The sequence below is a fragment of the Scyliorhinus canicula genome, chromosome 16 (genome assembly GCF_902713615.1).
Source record: "Scyliorhinus canicula chromosome 16, sScyCan1.1, whole genome shotgun sequence".
NCBI classification, from domain to species: Eukaryota; Metazoa; Chordata; class Chondrichthyes; order Carcharhiniformes; family Scyliorhinidae; genus Scyliorhinus; species Scyliorhinus canicula.
In genome coordinates, this window is record NC_052161.1 from 11,361,551 (window position 1) to 11,374,946 (window position 13,396).

The window sequence follows — 13,396 nt, forward strand, 5'->3', positions numbered from 1 at the left end:
GGGCTGGTATTACGGGGAGATATTTGGAAGAGGGCTGGGATATGTGTGTGGGAGGGGGGGTGGGGGGGTGTTATTACTTAGCGCAAAGCAGGAACTGAGCCAAGCATTATTAAGAATGTTTCAGCTACCTTGTAAATGGTGCTCTCTCTTTCTCTCTTGAACACTCTAGCATCCATTTGAGAATGACAGAACATAGAACATAGAGTGCAGAAGGAGGCCATTCGGCCCATCGAGTCTGCACCGACCCACATTCAGCCCTCACTTCCACCCTATCCCCGTAACCCAATAACCCCTCCTATCCTTTTTGGACAGTAAGGGCAATTTAGCATGGCCAATCCACCTAACTTGCAGATCTTTGGACTGTGGGAGGAAACCGGAGCACCCGGAGGATACCCACGCAGACACAGGGAGAACATGCAAACTCCGCACTGTGACCCAGCCAGGAATCAAACCCGGGACCCTGGAGCTGTGAAGAAATCGTGCTATCCACTTGTGTTACCGTGCTGCCTTATAGGAGATGTGTCATCACATCTCCTATCTTAAAATGTTAAAATCTTAAAATGGGCAGCACGGTAGGGCAGTGGTTAGCACAGTTGCTTCGCAGCTCCAGAGTCCCAGGTTCAATTCCTGGCTGGGTCACTGTCTGTGTGGAATCTGCATGTTTTCCCCGTGTCTGCGTGGGTTTCCTCCGGGTGCTCCGGTTTCCTCCCACAGTCCAAAGATGTGCAGGTTAGGTGGATTGACTGTGCTAAATTGCTCTTAGTGTCCAAAAAGTTTAGATGGGGTTATTGGGTTACGGGGATAGGGTGGAGTCGTGGGCTTGGGTGGGGTGCTCTTTCCAGGGGCCGGTGCAGACTCGATGGGCCGAATGGCCTTCTTCTGCACTGTAAATTCTATGGTTCTATGAAAATGACTCTTTTGGAATTACTGTGAAGAACAGTAACTATTGGGTAGACTAAGTCTAACAAATCACAACCACTGGGTGTGGTTATGGAGACAAATATTTTCCCAAGGACTTGAAAACCTCCCGATGCTTCTTGGAATAGTATCTTCATCGGCTATTGGAACCCTTTCGAACAGGCAGATAGAATCGCACAACACCGAAGGATGCCATTCGGACCATCGAGTCGGCACCAGCTCTTTGTCTTACTCCCCTACACTTCACCAAAATCTCTGTCATTTTTCATCCTTTAACTATTTATCCAATGCAGTTTTAATATTATACTACTGAACCGGAATCCAGCCAATCAGGCTGCACATTCCGAATCGTAACCACTCAACGTGAAACAAAATGTTTTCCTCATGTCACATTTTGGCCAATCAACTAAAGCTGTGCCCCCTGGTTATTGACCCTCAGGCCACTGGAATCAGTTTCTGTTTATCTATTCTATCTAAAGCCTTCATGATTTTAAACGCCTCTATCAAAGTTCCTTAACTTGGTCTTCGCTGCCCCAAGGATAACAAATCCAATTTATTCAGTCCATCCACATAACTATAATCCCTCATCCCTGGTTTTCAAATGATTGTGTCATCCAAAAGACAGGATCCCTCATTGATGTACTAAAGTATCAGTCCCAACTAATGGTTCATGTCCTGGCGTGGACAGATTGATTTGCACAACGATAGGCTTGATGTGTAGAATCAGGTGACGCAACTCAGCTTTAAGCAATAGTCTAAACCAACATCAACGTCTGTCCTGTGAAAGCCACAATTCGAGATGGCACAGTCTCTTCAAACTTTAATCGCATTACTATGCTCGCAGAAAGGTATGACTATCAACCTTTGCCACACTGTGCAATCCCTTTCCTCTACTGCCATCCCCTTGCCCTGCCACTGGTTCAGTCCATTTATAATACCCGCCCCACTTGGTATCTTAACAGAATCTTTATTTTTGGGGTGGGGGAGGGGGGGGGTTGAGTCCGTCGTCCCAACGGTTCAGGGATTGCCGATACCCGCTCTGCAGCACAGGGACAGCTTAACTCCACACCTGGAACCCCCATTTGTCTCTGAACTCTTCATACATTCCTCCAGCACATTATGACAACTCTGTAATTCCTAAGCTAACAGTCACTCCATAGTACCGAACTTGAATATTGTGGAAAGGTGTTCGGAAAACAAAATTAGTTTTAAGGGATTTATATTTGCATTAGTAAACATTAGAAATAAAGTATAGTTTTAAGTGCGTTTTATTTAATGTTTCTGTGTCTGGAAAGTAAAACCTATTTTTAGATTCATTCTGAGCAAAGGTGTTTGTATGTGCGGGAGTTGGTTAAGTTGCAACTGTGTCTATTGCGTTTCGAGGGGGCTATGGCATGGATAAATAGACCAGCAGGCGCATGTGGGTGTTGCGTAGCAACTGGAACCTTGCACGGTAGAGAAGCTCTTAATTTTTAGTTTAGCTAATTTGATTGCAGTAGACGATACGTAGTGAGAGAGAAGGCAGCTCTCACATAGAAGCAGTTGGTTTCGAAGCCTGAAGAGGGAACATCTCTCTCAACCTTGCCAGAAGAAAAGCCATACCATGTAGGAATGGTGAGGAAAACAAGTGCAGAGGTCTGAAGAGCAGCTAGCTAAGGAAACTAGAGAAATGAAGAGACGTTTCCAAGAAATATGAAGGTTAAAGGTAGTAAAGCAGAGTATTGTTCAGTGAAGGCAGATCAAGCTGAGAAGAAGGCTGAGATGACAAAGAGATATCTGAAGTGATTTTCAGGTTTGTGAGATGTTGATAGAGTCTATGTAACGGGAGTTGAAATAACTCTGAAAATTGGTGGCTGGATCTCGGAGTTTGTGTAAAAGCAGTTAAAACAAAGGAAACCTAAAAGGGTTGATGTAAACTCCTGGACTGGATTCACTGTTGGAAATGGAGTGGAGGCTTTGTTTAGAAGTGTAATTTGGAAAATCTGGTCTGGATTCCGGAATGTAAATCACTAAGGGAGAGCCTTATCATAGAATTTACAGTGCAGAACGAGGCCATTCAGCCCATCGAGTCTGCACCGGCTCTTGGAAAGAGCACCCTACCCAAGGTCAACAACTCCACCCTATCCCCATAACCCAGGAACCCCACCCAACACTAAGGGCAATTTTGGACTCTATGGGCAATTTATCATGGCCAATCCACCTAACCTGCACATCTTTGGACTGTGGGAGGAAACCGGAGCACCCGGAGGAAACCCACGCACACACGGGGAGGATATGCAGACTCCGCACAGACAGTGACCCAAGCTGGAATCGAACCTGGGACCCTGGAGCTGTGAAGCGATTGTGCTATCCACAATGCTACCGTGCTGCCTTACTAGGAGAGAAGATTTTAATGTGCTTTTTTGGGAGTGGAGTTTGGAAACACTCATGTGCTCATCATCTTGGGGGGGGGGGGGGGGGGGGGGGGGGGATTCTGAGAGGTCCACAGACACTAACTTGGGTTCAGAGCACAGTGTGTGTATTTGACCACAGTCATCTAGTGTGCTTAAAAGGGACTTTGTGTTAATGAGACCATTGTAGATTAGGACATACTTTGTAATCCGTATCAATCCAAAGGTTTGTGTGTAAAGTAAGGTGGAAGTAAAGGAGTATTGTATCGTAATCCAATTGTTTCATGCGTAATAAATGCTTTACTGGTCATTCAAATAAATTAGTGGTCCTGTAGCTATGTTCCGCCACATTTTATTTAAAAATATATAATTTACGGTCTTGGGAGCCAGGGTTCCATTCTGGGATCTTCCCGTCCGGTTATAACGTCAACTGGGATCGCAACACAAGTCAGACATATTTCTGAAGTTTTTCATCTTGAATCCATTCGGTCAAGTTGTATCAATTGTTGCGATTGTCTGAAATTATCCTCCTGTGGACGCCCTGTGTCGACTATGCCTTCAGCTGGAACCCACACCCCCTCCCCAAATTCCTCAATCTTCAAAACTCACCGCCTTCAAATTCCTTCCACTACTTTGACCAAGTTTTCGATCAACCTTCCTATTCTCTCTTCCTTTGGCTCTGCATCAATTTTCCTCAGTGCTGCATTAGTGCCTGGTGACATAGAACATACAGTGCAGAAGGAGGCCATTCGGCCCATTGAGTTTGCACCGACCCACTTAATCCCTCACTTCCACCCTATCCCCGAAACCCAATAACCCCTCCTAGGTGCTGAATGGGCAGCACGGTAGCATTGTGGATAGCACAATCGCTTCACAGCTCCACGGTCCCAGGTTCGATTCCGACTTGGGTCACTGTCTGTGCGGAGTCTGCACATCCTCCCCGTGTGTGCGTGGGTTTCCTCCGGGTACTCCGGTTTCCTCCCACAGTCCAAAGATGTGCAGGTTAGGTGGATTGGCCATGATAAATTGCCCTTAGTGTCCAAAATTGCCCTTAGTGTTGGGTGGGGTTACTGGGTTATGGGGATAGGGTGGAGGTGTTGACCTTGGGTAGGATGCTCTTTCCAAGAGCCGGTGCAGACTCGATGGGCCGAATGGCCTCCTTCTGCACTGTAAATTCTATGTCTAACCTTTTTAGACACTAAGGGCAATTTCGCATGGCCAATCCATCTAACCTGCACATCTTTGGACTGTGGGAGGAAACCGGAGGAAACTCACACAGACACGGGGAGAACGTGCAGACTCCGCACAGACAGTGACCCAGCGGGGAATCGAATCTGGGACCCTGGAGCTGTGATGCCACAGTGCTATCCACTTGTGCTACCGGGCTGCCCATGACATTTCTCTAGATTAAACATGGAGTGTATTAACGCAAACAATCATTTTAGTCTCTTCAATTTCTTACCAACAAGATCCTGGAGCTCTTTATTTGTCACGGGTATTCTGTGGGCAGTGGCCAATCGCGGGGTGCTGAAGCCCACCTCCTTTGCAAGTTTGAAGAGATCTTTCCACCACAGAGCTCCTCCCAGACACTCTCCTGGAGAAAGACCAGGTTGAACACACAGAACAGGTCACATTACTTCATTACTGGAGCTAAATGATGCCAAGGTTACAGAGTTCCCAACAAACCACACAATCATTCAATGCATTCCCAAATGTGTCCCAACCCCTCTTGACCTGGGCCATTAAACCTTGCAGAGAGATTTTCACCCTCCCATTGTGCCTACCAATAAAACAGTGGCTGACATCTGCTCAATATCTCCCCTCCAAAGTATGGGCAAGTTTGGCGACCTTCCACACACTAGCATGAGATCAGAAACACACATCCTCGCAATACTTGTTACAAGTTAATTTTAATTTGATAGTTTCATCTGAGCTTATATTTTCCCTTTTGTTTCTCTCATTACTGATTTGCTGGTTTAAAGTTATGGATGGCTGGTGCTCTATTTGGAAATGGAAACCAGGGGTTTTTGTACGCAGCAGACAACTCATTTCTTCAGCTTATCCCAAGCAATGAAGGTGAAAATAACTCACAAGGCAATACCAATATCTTCACAACATGCTCTCTCGTACAGAGTCCATAGATTCTGTTTAGTGTCATAAAGATGGTCCAATGTACCAAGATATTTTGTACATGTCCCATTTCCTCCCATATACGAGGAACATAGGAAGAAGAGTAGGCCATTCAGCCCATTAAGCCTGCTCTGCTATTCAATATGAAACAAGACTGATTGGACAAGTCAATACCTTTTACCTACACTAACCCCATAACCCTTTACATTATTGTCAATTAGAAATCTATAAATCTCTACCTTATGCAGACTGAACGACTGAGCTTCCTTTGTAAAGGAATTACAAAGATTCACAACTCCCTGTGTAAAAAAGATTCTCCTTATCTTGCTCCTAAAGCATCCTCTTTATTTTGAAATCATTCCCACTAGCTCTAGACTCCCCAACCAAGGGAAACATCTTACCTGCATCTACCCTGTCTATTCCTTTTGTAGGTTTCAATGAGACCACCGCTCATTCCTCAAAACGCTAAGAGAATACAGGCCCAATTTGCCCAATCTCTCTTCATAAGACAGTCCACGCCATCCCCGGAACAAGTCTGGTGAACCTTTGTTGCACTCCCTCTAAGGCAATAATGTCCTCTGTGTGGTCAAACCAAGCTTCTGTAGAATTGAAGCAACACTTCACTACTCCTGTACTCAAATTCTCTTGCGATAAAGGCTAACATTCCATTAGCCTTCCTAATAGCTTGCTGCATCTGCATGTTAACCTTCAGTAACTTATGGACAAGGACTAGATCCCTTTGTGCATCTACCCTTTCCAATTTCTTACCACATCTGTTCCTTCTACCAAAATGGATCACCTCACATTTTTCCACATTATATTCCACCTGCCATGTTCTTGCCCACTCACGAAGTCTGTCCAAATCCTCTTTAGTCCCTTCGCTTAGCAGTTCTCAATAAGAAGAAAAATATTACCATTGTCCACATGTGTCTAACATGGCAATCAATGAACATGAATCAATTTATCTGGAATATTTACTGTGACAAAACATTCAGAGTTTTTTTCCACATACCCCACAAAACCTTGTGTGTTCTTATGGTGTCAGGAAGCTCGCAATCAGCGTAGACGTCACTGAAGTACATTTCACCACCATCCTAATAACGGACAAACCATTTCAAATCAGCATGGGTTTACCAAACGTTGCCATTACTCCTTTCAATAAACGCCAGAAAGTGGCTCTTGTGGCTGTGGAATGGAACATTCCCTGGATTTGCGAAATATCTCTCCAGCAGTCCAACTCTTCGTGAGAATGATTCTACAGACAGTGCCTCGGCCAAGAGTCTAACCTTCAGCCGCTGTGCAAGTGATGAGCGTGTGCGGAGTAGGAAAGGTACAGCTGGGGCCTGACCCGAGGCTCCAGCTCTGACTGCCACAGAGGTGTATGGGTAGAAGTCGCTCGCTGCTTATTGAGGCTGGAATTATTTTTTTAAAAGCCATTCCCTTCTCCAAAGTTCATTAATGTAAAAACCCTAGTGTTTGAAATCAACTAGTTCAGTGACGGAACCTGCAACAGCCCTGGGAACCTCTGCCCTGTTTTACCCATTGAACTAAAATTTCATTTGAATGAATGATTGTTCTCCTAGTTGAGTCACGCGAGGCATCGAGAGCCCCAACATCTCACCCCCCATTTGGAAACCACAGATTACCCTGCCTCTCCTGAAGCCACCCGCTTGTGCTGTGGTGCCAATCGGCCGCGGACAGTTCACCCAAAGAGTCGGGCTATTCCACTGTGGTGGGCATAACCGCAGACCTTGATGCTGCCCCCAACTCACCACCCACACATCCACCTTCCGGCAGGAGTCACTGCACAGTGTCCAGGACCAGGAACATCGGCTGACTGTCCGATTCCCCCCTCACCCAAGCCCGTACCATCCTGGGGAGATGAAGGAATACTCCTGCCCTCAGGTCAAGCTCAACCAGCCTAAGCTGGGCCTTTCTAGTCACAATGGCAGAGTATCACAATACGCAGTGCATTCATCTGCTGAGTCATGCCCAGAATGATCCCATTTTTGTGACTATCAGCAGGAAGTGATACAGTCAGCTCAGATGGCCAACAATCTAACGTTAACAATCCACTCTGGGAACTGAAATCTGCATTTTCTCAACTATCTAGGGAAGTACTGCGAACAAACATACCTTTAACACTCGATAAGCTTCTTTTAACACAGCCTTTTTATCAGGTGACAGGTTTATCACACAGTTGGATCTGAAAGAAAATAAAATCTGCTAAATAAGAGCATAAAGGAGCACCAACCCTCTCTGTAAAAGAGTTTTAATGAGCCCTAATCTATGATAGCGGAGGACATGTCCCCAAAAGGGTGGCTTCACCACTGTGCAGGGGGATGGGATAATAATTTGAACAATACCACAATGCCGTCAAATAACAGCAGCACCAGAGGCCCAAATCCTTCCAGCCTGACGGGGAGGTTAGACTCCTGCCTCACTCTGATCAGACACTGCAGATAGATTTGGCTTCACACCAATGTCACAGCTGTGGTATCAACGTTGCTGGAGGATCATCAACTCGGTGAACGCTCACTGGTCTGCCCGAAGCTTTATGATCTTCCAGGGCAAAGAGTTGCCCTCGACCGAGTTTTGCAGACAGGCACATTCCAAAGCGCAGATCTACGTGCTGAGGGACACACTAAAGCTTGGGGCAGCTGTAACAGAGGCTTACAGGGAAAGGTCGTTGTCAGGGCAGCATGGTAGCACAGTGGTTAGCACAGTTGCTTCACAGCTCCAGGGTCCCAGGTTCCATTCCCGGCTTGGGTCACTGTCTGTGCGGAGTCTGCACGTTCTCCCCGGGTCTGCGTGGGTTTCACCGGGTGCTCTGGTTGCCTCCCACAGTCCAAAGATGTGACGATTTGGTGGATTGACCATGCTAAATTGCCCTTAGTGTCCAAAAAAAAGGTCACGGGGAGAACGGGGATCAGGTAGAGAAGTGGGGCTTAAGTAGGGTGTTCTTTCCAAGGGCTGGTGCAGACTCGATGGGCCAAATGGCCTCCTTCTGCACTGTAAATTCTGTGATTCTAAGACCTACAGCCGTAGTGAACTGGGAGATGTGGAATTGTATAGAACCCCTCGGGCTGTATGACTCATTTTGAATGTATATGGTGAATACTACAGTATCACAATTGTATGGAAGCATCTCAGAGGGCAACTTGATCTGTGTAGAAAATTTAATTACCATTGTAATTACCTACTTCAATGAACCCTACTTCATTGAAGTCAGGCTTCAATGAAGTTACTGTGAAAAGCCCCTAGTCGCCACATTCCGGCGCCTGTTCGGGGAGGCTGGTACGGGAATTGAACCGTGCTGCTGGCCTGCCCTGGTCTGCTTTCAAAGCCAACGATTTAGCCCAGTGTGCTAAACCAGCTTCCAGTTTTTGAAACCATATCAAACTTTTCCAGTGCTGCCGACTCTGTTCCGCCCGGTGGGAGCGCTCAGTTTTACACAGCTCCCAACGGCTGTCTGTCCCCACAAAACGTGTGGGACTTCAGAAGGTGATAAGCCCTTCATTTACCTAACCGCGTCTAATTAACGACGTGGGCAACTTCACTTTCCCCTTGCTAAAGTCGGCAGGGCTGGTGAGGCCAGAGGTAGCGGATAGGCACATCGACAGTTGGCACCAGTTGTTCCCCCTTCGTGCCTATCCAATTCGATGCACAGGGATTGGACCCCTGGCACACTAGGGCCAATTGCAGGAAGTATTCCTACCGCACCGAGATCAGACACCGGAGTATAAACTGGGACTATTGTCTGGGAGCTTTAGGAATGGTTTCAGTAACGCACCTGGAATTCCTGCCCTGACTGCACTGTGGATGTACCTACACCTCGGGGACTGCAGCAGTTCACCACCACCACCTTCTGAAGGGCAACGAGGCCAGGCCAGAAATGCTCACATTCCGAAAATGAATTCATTTTAAAGGCAGTACTTCTGACCACCATTATAGCAGCTCAAAGTAAACAGATAAATAAACCAAAAAAAAGTATGTTAAGCTATCAAATCATTTTCCCTCTAGTGGTGCAATTTGTGGATATAGAAGTATTGTAAAATGTTTTTTTGTGCTTTCACAGAGTGTGGGTGTCGTAGGTTGGACATTTGTTGCCCATCCCTAATTGCCCTTGAGAAGGTGGTGTCGTCTTGAACAGTTGCAGTCCATGAGGTGCAGGTACTCCCACCGTGCTGTTAGGGAGGGAGTTTTCCAGGATTTTAACTCAATAGAGGATATTCAGTTACATTTTGTTTGATGTTCCCCACCCTCTCCCTTTCCCAGCTATCGGCCATCTGTAGGCAAAAACAGTTGACAAGATGTTCTTCAAGGTTCTGGCATCTAACAGACAGTTGGTATGTGAGATTCCCAGGGAGGACCACCCTCTGTCTCTGCTGTTCACACGACTGTACACTGCGGTTGGAAACCAGCTACAAGGCGCAAGTCAGGAGTGTGAAACTCCAGCACCAGCTGTTTGACACCATTCAAGTTAAAGCTGCCTGCCTGACGAGCACCCCATCCACCACCTTAAACATTCACTCCCTCCACAAAGGATGCACAATGTGTACACGATAGAACATAGAACATAGAACAGTACAGCACAGAACAGGCCCTTCAGCCCTCGATGTTGTGCCGAGCAATGATCACCCCACTCAAACCCACGTATCCACCCCATACCCGTAACCCAACAACCCCCCCTTAACCTTACTTTTTAGGACACTACGGGCAATTTAGCATGGCCAATCCACCTAACCCGCACATCTTTGGACTGTGGGAGGAAACCGGAGCACCCGGAGGAAACCCACGCACACACGGGGAGGACGTGCAGACTCCGCACAGACAGTGACCCAGCCGGGAATCGAACCTGGGACCCTGGAGCTGTGAAGCATTTATGCTAACCACCATGCTACCGTGATGCACTGCATCAATTTGCCAAGACTCCTCCAACAGCTCCTTCCAAACAGCAACCTCTCCCACCCAGGAGGACATATCTATGGGAACACCGCCAACAGTAGGTTGCCCACCGACTCGCTCGCCATCCTGACTTGGAAACACGTCGCTGTTCCTTCCCTGTCGCCAAGTCAAAATCCTGGAACTCCCTCCCTGACAGCATTGTCGGTTTCCCTATATCACGTGGACTGCAGCAGCTCAAGAATGTGGTTCACCACCACCTGGGTGGGCAATTAGGGATGGACAATACATTCTGGCCCAGCCAGTGGCGCCCACATCCTGAGAGAGAAGAAAAAAAAAAGCACAGCTTTGCTGTGTGGGGAATATTCCACCGCTTAACGTTGGCACCAAGTGGTGGCATCACTGGCTTGGCCATCAAAGATACCTCCCCAGAAACCGAGTGTTTGCTCCCCTGACCAACCTAGTTTAATTGCGACTGTCTCGAGTCTAAAAGGAGAAAACGAGCCTACTTTTTACATACATAATGATATCAAAGCTGTTATCCTTCAATCCAACATCACCGAGTTTTTCAATGTAGCCTTGCAGGAAATCCACATTGGGCTGACTGAAGCCAAACTTCTGAGTGTGATAGTCAATAAACTTCGCAGCTACCTGTACCTACAGGGCAATGGGGGCAAGAACAAAGAATGTTTGTGAGGACCACCCCCCAAGACATGAGGAAACACACACACCCACACACACACACACAAAGCATGTACGCACACACACAAGCATGCGTGCATACACACACAAAAGCATGCGCACACACAAGCACGCACACATACAAGCACACGCACTCATGCACACACACACACACACACACACAAAGCATGTACGCACACACACAAGCATGCGTGTATAACACACAAAAGCATGCGCACACACAAGCACGCACACACAAGCATGTACGCACACACACACAAGCATGCGTGCATACACACACAAAAGCATGCGCACACACAAGCACGCACACATACAAGCACACACGCACTCGCACACACACAAGCACGCACACATACAAGCACGCACGCACTCACACAAGCACGCATGCACACTCCCACACATGCACACTCGCACACACAAGCACGCATGCACACTCCCACACACAAGCACGCGTACACACACACAAACAAGCATGCATAGACACATAAACATGCTCACACACACACATATGCATGACACATACACAAGCACCCACATACACAAACACACACCTCAGGGGCTAACTGTTTGCTGTGCATTCCCAACATGAAACCATACCTGCTCATCGGTCATGTCAATGCCAGTCACATGACCTTTCTCTCCAACCAGCTTACTGAGCATGTAGCAATCCCGGCCACTGCCACTTCCCAGATCCAGAATCCAACAGTTCTCCAAACATTCAGGAACCACAAGTCCACATCCATAATACCTGCCGACGAGAATGAAAACAAATTCAAGTCAAAGAGCTTTTCACTGACAAATAAGCAAACACAGCACAGGTACATTTAGAGAATCAGAAACACACACAGTACAGCAGGCCATTCAGCCCAGCATACCTGTGCCAGCTCACAGCAGCAAAATTAGTCCTGTTCTTTCCCCACATTCCTGTATTTTTATTCCGTTTCATAAATATATCCGATTCCTTAGTGAATCTGTTTGTGCCACCCTTTCAGACGGTGTGTTGATTTATTGTTACAGTTCTGGCTATGAGAATAGCGATCCAATCAGCCCACTCCTTCCATCGACCATGTGCAATCCACAGTATGGGCCTGATGTTGAGGTGTATAAAGGTCAATGGAACTAACCTATTAGACAGGAGGTGACGTGTGAGATACTGACCACCTTGCGTTTCTCCCCATGTCCAATTTCACCCACTGCGCCCTCTTGAGGGAAAGATCGATGCAAGATCACAGGAACTGGAGCTTAATTCTGAATATTTATCTATTTTCACGTCAACGCTATTCAACCTCAGACCTACTGTCTTCACAGTCACCCACCCCACTGGCCCCGCCCATCCCACTGGCCCCGCCCACCCCACTGGCCCTGCCCATCCCACTGGCCCTGCCCACCCCCACTGCCTCTGCCCACCCCACTGCCTCTGCCCACCCCACTGCCTCTGCCCACCCCACTGCCACTGCCCACCCCACTGCCTCTGCCCACCCCACTGCCTCTGCCCACCCCACTGGCCCTGCCCACCCCACTGCCCCTGCCCATCCCACTGCCTCTGCCCACCCCACTGCCTCTGCCCACCCCACTGCCTCTGCCCACCCCACTGCCTCTGCCCACCCCACTGCCTCTGCCCACCCCACTGTCTCTGCCCACCCCACTGCCTCTGCCCACCCCACTGCCTCTGCCCACCCCACTGCCTCTGCCCACCCCACTGTCTCTGCCCACCCCACTGTCTCTGCCCACCCCACTGCCTCTGCCCACCCCACTGTCTCTGCCCACCCCACTGCCTCTGCCCATCCCACTGCCTCTGCCCATCCCACTGCCTCTGCCCATCCCACTGCCTCTGCCCATCCCACTGCCTCTGCCCACCCCACTGCCTCTGCCCACCCCACTGCCTCTGCCCATCCCACTGCCCCTCCCAACCCCACTGCCTCTGCCCACCTCACTGCCTCTGCCCACCCCACTGCCCCTCCCAACCCCACTGCCTCTGCCCATCCCACTGCCTCTGCCCATCCCACTGCCTCTGCCCATCCCACTGCCTCTGCCCACCCCACTGCCTCTGCCCACCCCACTGCCTCTGCCCACCCCACTGCTTCTGCCCACCCCACTGTCCCTGCCCACCCCACTGCCCCTGCCCATCCCACTGCCTCTGCCCACCCCACTGCCTCTGCCCATCCCACTGCCTCTGCCCATCCCACTGCCTCTGCCCACCCCACTGCCTCTGCCCACCCCACTGCCTCTGCCCATCCCACTGCCTCTGCCCACCCCACTGCCTCTGCCCATCCCACTGCCTCTGCCCATCCCACTGCCTCTGCCCACCCCACTGCCTCTGCCCATCCCACTGCCTCTGCCCATCCCACTGC

At 48.8% G+C, this 13,396-nt stretch overlaps 1 protein-coding gene across 1 annotated transcript in view; it reads right to left on the reverse strand.

Annotated features, from left to right (window-relative positions):
• as3mt (arsenite methyltransferase) overlaps nt 1-13,396 on the reverse strand; it is a 52,194-nt gene that overhangs the window by 25,982 nt on the left and 12,816 nt on the right. Inside the window, exons 4-8 of the mRNA XM_038822291.1 lie at nt 11,643-11,793; nt 10,864-11,000; nt 7,575-7,644; nt 6,451-6,532; nt 4,771-4,902 (exon numbers count right to left, since the gene is read on the reverse strand). Coding sequence (XP_038678219.1) covers nt 4,771-4,902; nt 6,451-6,532; nt 7,575-7,644; nt 10,864-11,000; nt 11,643-11,793 — 572 coding nt within the window. The remainder of the gene's footprint in view (nt 1-4,770; nt 4,903-6,450; nt 6,533-7,574; nt 7,645-10,863; nt 11,001-11,642; nt 11,794-13,396) is intronic.